Source organism: Rhamphochromis sp. 'chilingali', assembly GCF_963969265.1.
Source record: "Rhamphochromis sp. 'chilingali' genome assembly, chromosome: 14".
NCBI classification, from domain to species: Eukaryota; Metazoa; Chordata; class Actinopteri; order Cichliformes; family Cichlidae; genus Rhamphochromis; species Rhamphochromis sp. 'chilingali'.
The window spans coordinates 1181789-1189717 of NC_137941.1; the positions used below are offsets into that span (position 1 = coordinate 1181789).

Below are 7929 nucleotides of genomic sequence, written 5' to 3' on the forward strand. Positions count from 1 at the left end.
AGCAAATGTTCTCTAAATGCTAAATATTTTTTCCTCTGTTTCTAATCTTCAGTGAAGGATGATAATTATCTCTGGCCCTAAATTAGCCAGCAGCCTAATTACCATGTGCCATCCAAAACAAAGCTGCCCGTGGATGCACATTTGCAAACAGTGTTGTCTCTGAATCTGAGACAACATCACTTTCTGTATTTGTATGTATTGGCTGTCAGTCGAGGTGCAGTAAACAGGACACAGAAACTCTGCTGCCTCCATCTCTTTGTATTTGCCTCACACGCCACATTAAAGGGGAACGATGGCAGCGCTTTGAGGGCAGCTTACAGCAGCGTTACGTGGACAGACGGAGGACACGTCATGAAAAGAGCCCAAAGGCAGCGTCCTCGTGTATCGAGGAACACGTGAGTGACACGGACTGCTGTTTTTGAGCCCCCGCGACCAGCAAAGATGCCAAATATCTATGAACCATTTGATTTACACCAGCCTCTTTAAATGAGCTTGACCTTTGACCTTTTGATATTAATGAGTTAGTTATTCGAGTATTTGGGGTGTTTGAGCCTGAGTTACAGTCAGCAGTGGTTTTAATGAGCTACACAGAGCTTTGCTGCTCTGGTATAAAATGACCCTCAGCTCACAGTGTTTGACCTCAGGAAGCAGTTTTCTCGTGACGTTTAGAACCTCGCTCCCAGGCCGGACTGACTTTTACACCATGTTCACTTTGTAAGCGATGAGGACTATTAGACGAAGAAAAATGACAGGAGATGCTTTAAAAAGGTATTTTGTGATCGACAGGTCGCTGCCGTACGGGGGCGCTGTTCCTTGGTTTCAGGTCCACTGGTTTCAAACAGCAAACTGGCAACAGTCAAAGCTCCTAACCAGTGAGTGACCATCTTCTGTATACAGTCTGTGGTTCCAGGAAGACTTTTTTGATAATAAGCTGGGAAAATGCAAACATGAGTCAGGCTAGCATGGTGATGGAGCAGGCCTGTTAGCGTGCATTTGGAAGATCGACTAGAACTTCTGAGGAGGCATTCCAGTTTACCCAGTATGTCATTGTTCTGGAACCACACTGCAGTCATTGCAGTTTTGTGCTCCACGCTGACAGGATGTGTTTGTTATCACACTTATTCTTTGGCTTTTTCACAGATCTGTTCGGCGGACGCTGAAATGACCCCAGCTCAGTGCTGAGTAAAGGTGCTTAAGAGCTGAATAATTGGGTTTGAAAATGAGCCTCCGTGGAGCTCGTGTGCACTTCACGTGTGAAAGCAATTCAATTCGATTCCAATTATGCCACATCTTTGCCATTTAGCTTCTACGGCCTCTCACGCGCCAACCTGTGTCACAACATAACAGTTTATATATTTTCAACGTAAACGAATAAAAGATTCACGTACAGAGGAATCTCGAGGCCATTACAGCTCGTGGGCTGTGTTGTAACATCTGAGCGACACAGCTCACAAAGCGCTGCTTTTTGGAGAGCAGAACAGAGGCGAGCGTGTGCGCGTGCTGACTCAATAACATCAAGTGTCGCCCGGGGCAGCGGCTGCTGAGGGAAGTGCTTACGCAACCACAGCGTTCAACACGGACGGTAGGTAAGTAAGAAGGAAGATTTGTTGTCATTGTTAATAGTTAACATGCCCCTCCCCCCACTGTACTACATCGTGCTTAATATTGTATGAAATGATGAGAAGTTGCTTTCCTTTGATTCTTTGATGTTTTGGTAGCTAGATATCTGGCAGATGTCCCTGTTAGCAGCTGGGTGAGGCAGTCAGTGACATCAGAGCTCTGACCTGTTGGACTAATTAAAGTAAGAATTTGGAAAGAAACCTGACATGATGAGGGAGCATCTCCTGGACCAGTGTGAACTCTCAGTGATGCTCTGGTTACTGAAACATGCAAAATCACATTCACACCATTAAAAACCAAGAACAAACTGGAACCAGAGATATTAAAGGACTTTTTACTGCACTTCTCCATCAGCATCATCACATCGTCAGTCGGTGCTTCATGTTTCAGTAACATTTATGGAACTGAAATCATGGAATAATTTGCAGATTAGAGAGGAGCCTTCCACTTTTAAATCACGTCATAAAACCCACTTCATTCTTTGGCTTTTAACCACAGGGACACTTAGTTTCTCTTGTAATTAAATTAGTGATTTAATTAATTATTTTACTTTTTCTTTTATTTGGATTTTATTTACATATTATGTAATTTTATTATATAGTTCCAATGTACAGCACTTTGTGTCAGCTGTGGATGTTTTATAAATAAAGGTGATGATGATTTTCATAAAACTAAATATTTTAACACATGTATGCGCATATGTAATGTAGTGTACACATTAATGTGGTGGAAACAAACCGGTCGGTGGTTTAATAACATCAAGCACGTTACAGGAGACAAAACCCATTTCTATAAAAGACATAAACCAGCATGAACACACAGGGAAAGATGAAAAGAAATAATAATAAATGTTCCACCTCAGCTCTCCAACATTTTTAAGCAGCAGCTTTAAAAGCCTCACTGACATCCAGCAGCTGTGACCTGAATGTTGAGGTAATTTACACCTTAAAGGTTAAAATAAATCTTGATTTTTAAACATTAATAGTTCAAACCTGCTCCTGTTGAGACACCGGAGTGACTGACGGTTTAACCGGATCTGAGGCTGCCCTGCTGGGATTCGTGAACTGCTCCTTTATCGTTCTGCTCCTCGCCGCTTCAGAGCCGGGCAACCAATCACTGACGAGAAGGCGGGGAGAGAGAGCGGTGGGTGGGTGGGGGCGGGGCTGGTGGTGGTGGTGGTGTTTCAGCACCGCGGACAGCTCCTGCCTCTGGTCTCTGGGCTGCAGGGAGAAACAGCTGGACGAGACTACACACCGCTTCACTTCGATCCACAGACCGCGCCGAGCCCGCCCCACGCGATCCACGCGAGAACAGGCTGTCCGTTTTTCTCCTCCTTCTCCTCCGTGCTGACTGCTGTGTTCTGTGGCCTCGCAGAGGACTCCAGCCTCGGTTAACTGCAGCGCCTCTGCGCCTTCCGTCCGCTGGCTCCTCTTCCTGTTGTTGGCGGCCACGGTGTTGTGGGGTTTTCGGGGAGGGCGGGGCGGAGGAGCAAAGTTCACTTCTTCTTTGCTCTGATTATTTTTGGTGTCGTGCACCTGCGTGTGACATGTGCGTGTGCACGCCGCCGCTCGCTGCCCGGGTTTGTCTGCAGGCTCGGGAGCGCATGTTCCTCCGGGATGCAGAAGTTGTGTAGTTCCTTTCGCGCTCTGCTGTGAGACAGGTGAGCTGCATCTGCAACGTTGGCTGGGATCCTCGCAGCAGAGTGCCACGGACTCGCTCGTTTCACGTGGACAAACGTCAGAGAGCACGATGAGGAGCCTCTGTGACTTTTTAAATTGCACCTAAGAGAGAGAGAGAGACGGGGGTGGGGTGGGGGTCCCTGTTAGTGCCCCGGCACTGCTGCAGGAACACAGCTTTGTTTCTTTAGCTGCTTAAACCGCTGGGATCGCGCGTGACAGTGGACACTGTGCCGCTCACCTCTTTACCCCTAACCTGAAAACAGAGCCCGACACGCGGGGAACGAAATGAAGAAGTTCCGGAAGGTGCTGGACGGCCTGACCACCTCCTCCCCGGGAGCCACTGTGGGCTCTCCGTCGTGCGGCAGCGCGGCCGGGACTCCCACGGCGGCTCCAACTCCGAAGGAGATCGACGTCCAGGAGACGCTGGTGTCGGAAAACTTCCAGCTGTGTAAGGTGGGTTGATGGAGGCGCTTATTTAGGCTACACCCGAGTGAACACGTGACCTGCGAGGTGCTACAGGCGGGCAGGTGCAGGCGGCTCTGGGCTTTGGGGTGCGGGTGAAAGTTGAATCTGCTGCTGGCTGTCAGAGGTTCAGCACCGCGGACAGCTCCTGCTCTCAGCGGCCTCCGAGTCTATCCGAGAACCGTTCGTGTGTTTGTGTGTGCGCGTGCTTGTTCTCGTGTGTGCAGCACTGTGTCGGGCCGCAGTAAGTTGTGCACATGTGCACCAGGGAGCTGAGAGAAAGTGGGTGAGCAGCGGCGTCCACGCTGCGTGGAGTGGGAGCGATGACATAACCGGTGAGCCTCGCTCTCATAAAGGAGTTCGAGCCAGAGGAAGGAGGCTGCAGTGCTGCTCAGTGAGGAGGGGGAGAATGAGGGAGGGGTGCTGAATGGGGGTATTTATAGCTTCCTCTGCCGCCCGTCGCAGCTCTGGTCCTGGATCCATTCTGCTGATGCAGTGAGGACTCTCGGGTTTACAGGGACGGCTCTGAATGGCTGTGAATAATTCATTGAGAATCTGAGAGAAAAGGCTTGTTTAGAGGAGTGTGTTATTATTAGGCAGAGTAACACTGCTGTGTGTGTGTGTGTGTGTGTGTGTGTGTGTGTGTGTGTGTGTGTGTGTGTGTGTGTGTGTGTGTGTGTGTGTGTGTGTGTGTGTGTGTTGGGCAGGTGGGGGGGGGCTTGATTCAGGTTGGAAGGATGCGGCAGAGCAGCCTATAGCAGGCGGCAGAAAATGCTGGAAAAGAGCAGCAGGATGGCCGGCCCGTGCAGGAAGCTGCTCCTCCCCTGTGAGCGGCTGTGATGCTTCTATTGACTGAACTTCTCAGGAGGAAGCACTGAATGTACAAACATGCCTTCAAGCACACGTTTGTCCTGAGTTTGTGTCAGAGGAGGTTGCATGTCATGGTTAGTGTGTCAGGTAGTTGTCGTGCTGCAGACAGGGCTCGGGTGTGATTAATTACAACATGCACCGATGACAGAGCTTTATGTTGTATGAAGGCTGGACTTTGATGGGTGGAAGAATGAGTTTTCAAAGCCTGTCATCCTGCGCCAGATGTGCACATTAGGAGTGGGAGAACCATGAATGACTGTTAGCAAACCTGTGTACGCTGAACACAGCAGAAGCTGCTTGTTCGCTTTAGCTTCAGCATCAAATTCACAGATTCTGAGGGATAAACAAGGAAAACGAACACGTTTCATCTGTCGTATTATCATTTCCTGAATTCAATGACTCGTCCTCATCAGGGCAAACAAATCGTCTTCTCCTGGCAGGAACCAAATTTGTTTTTGATTAGTTAATGAACGTCACTGGGGGTCGACCACAAGCTGAGAGCTAATGGTGGTCCTGATGAGGTTACACCCACCAATGTTTCAGAGACGCTGCTGCTGTGAGACTCAGATCACTTCACTGCAAATGCAGTAATTTCACTCAGCAATAAAACTGGTAACACACACATGTTCATTATCACTTATTGAACTGTAGACATCAGAGAGACAGCTGACAGGAAAAGCCTGGTACTGGGTCCATGTCTGTGGGTCTGCTGGAGTGATGGAACTCCATTCTTCCAGTAAATATTCCTTCTTCTGGTGATTTTATATTCATCCTGCTGATCTTCCAGAAGTTTCGGTTTGGCTAAAAAACCTGCAAATCCCAGAGAAGAGCATTCATATCATTTCATGCTTATGGGGCTTCCTACCAGGACAGAGATGTTCCATGAAAGGGTCACGGTGACGACTCACAACACCTCACAGCCACAGTAGCAAGGTGCCGTCCAAACCATAGCAGGGCCACCTGTAGTGTGGAGCAAGGTTTGTGTTTTCCTTTTATTCGTCACCCGTCAATCTATGACAGTTACCTATATTTTCATTCATTACTCTAAATGCTGTAGATAGGATCAACATTCTCTGACGTAATTCTGTGGGCTGCGTGTGGGAGTGTTTGGCTAACTTCTCAAAGTTAGTCATGACTTCTGTCCTCGCTCTGCAGTGTGGGAAGAAGCAACAGTGCAGATTTTATTAGACAGCGTTTTGGTGTGTTTGTAGTTTGTACAGGAATGCACTCCAGACCAATTAGAGCGCTGCTGAAACAAGTCTTCAGTGAAATCTTACTCAGACTGAAGGAGAAAACGAGGAAAACGCGAGGCGCAGGTGGCTCTGAGGCTCGTCGAGTCCACAGATTGATTTTGGTTAAGAGCAAAATGAGTTCATTTTGTGTTCGAGGAGGAACGAGGAGACAGAGAGCGCGAGAGGGCAAGGCTCTGGGCAGATTCACAGGCTGAGCAACACCATAATAATGCATTCAGATATACATCATATCATTTAAAAACGTTTCCCACCTCACAACTGAAATCTCTTTACATTTCATTTGTATTGAGAATGCCGGGGTCGTGCTTAACGCAGTTTTTTTTCTCAGAGCACGCTGACAGAAGTCTGCTTGGACTCGACCAACATGGTCTACAAACTGGCTGTGAGATTTGTCAGAGCACAGAGAGCTCCGTTATTATGATAGGTACATAACGGCTTTCTTTCAAACTCATAATTAGAAGTTGCTGCACACAGCAAGAAGAAGCCGAAACAACAGAATAGAAATATCAGCAACCCAAACACGGACCGGACAAAACGTTAAAATGGTCTTTTACTGCTTAACTAAATGCACAGGAGCAACACACGGCCTAAAAGAAGCTTTAAAAGTGGTTCATAAAGAGCAGGAAGTCAATGACAGGCTGACAGTGAGAGGTCATGAAGGAACGAGCCAATCGTCTGACAGCTGGGCTGCAAATAAGCAAACGATCGCTCGGAGCGAGGCTTTACCTACGTGTAAAAACCCTCGTCTGGAGTTCGGAGGACCGAGATGCTGCTGGTTAAAAACAGCGCTCAGCTCCAGCAGCTGATCCCCGCACTGCCTCGTGTGCACGTCACCAGCTGCTGGTGGGGAAATGAAGCAGTTTGCTGGACATGTTCCACAACAGAGCAGCATCGTTTCAGCACCGTGCACACTGTATGGAATCACTGTGGCACGCCAGGTGCATCCCTTCATGCCTCATCTCACCTGTGTAATCCAGCACTCATCATCTCAGTCTGTTTCCAGGAATGTGGCCGTAATTTCACTCGTCCTGAAAAGTCTCAGGAGGTTAAAGAGGTGCAGCACATTGGAAAGAGATGGAGCGTAAAGCTTGTACTGTAATTGCCCTTTTGAAGACTCTCGAGGAAGCCAGGCCCTGAAAAGGACAATTCAGCTATACAGGTAAAATTAGCTGTAAAGAGAGGAAGCAAAACAACATAATTGGAGCTGATAATTTTATTATGTTTGTGTCTGTTCATGAGTGGCCAAAAATCCGTTAAAACTGTGCCGTAAACACAGCACAGCCCACACTTAGTTTATTAAAAAATGTAGTAGACAGCTTGTATTTTTCAAAAATAGAAGCTCTTCACGGTGGAAAATCACTAACATGCAAATTTTTATTGCCAGCGTCTGTTTTAAAAGCTGTCATTTGCATTCTGTGAAGGCTTTACCTAAAGTCACTTCATTTGCATCGCACGTGCTGCTTCTGTTTTACCCCATCACCTCTCCAAACTGCAGCACCGACTCTTGAATTTTAATCACTGAGAAGTGGTGGGTTTATAGTCATCAAGTCCAAGTTTCTGCCATGGAGAGCATGAGTCTAATCCTTTTAGTTCGATTTCTGAAGACTGTGATACGTGTGGGCTAATGCTAAAACAGAAAAACTCTGAGAGTCGAGCGCATGCTTGAATGGATTTGTGTGGATGCAGAGTTGGTCCTAGGCTGGACCGCGAACACGCGGCAGCATTTATGATGCAACATGTGCAAAATGAGCTGCTTCAGAACAGCCGAGTAGAGTGGTAGAAACATCTGCAGGAAAACCACCATAACTAACACACATTTATAATCGATCACATTTAGGAAGCAACATGAAATAAAATTCACTCAAATGTTTTCATTTTTCCTTCCAGACTGAAGATATAATCACGCAGGAAAACACAGATCAAGTATTTTGTACCTTTGTTGGTCTTGGTTGGTTAATGGCTTCGTTTTTAATGTGCAGCCTGCTAGCATGTGCACTGCCAGGACATCGTGACCCCATGTCATCCTCTTTAATCTGAACAGCAAA

At 47.3% G+C, this 7929-nt stretch overlaps 1 protein-coding gene across 4 annotated transcripts in view; it reads left to right on the forward strand.

Moving 5' to 3' along the window:
• Positions 1–2801: 2801 nt before the first annotated feature.
• stxbp5l (syntaxin binding protein 5L) overlaps positions 2802–7929 on the forward strand; it is a 129968-nt gene continuing 124840 nt past the window's right edge. For all 4 annotated transcript variants that reach the window (XM_080903349.1, XM_080903352.1, XM_080903350.1 and 1 more), the window contains exon 1: positions 2802–3752. In XM_080903349.1, coding sequence (XP_080759475.1) covers positions 3585–3752 — 168 coding nt within the window. In that variant the 5' untranslated portion in view covers positions 2802–3584. The remainder of the gene's footprint in view (positions 3753–7929) is intronic.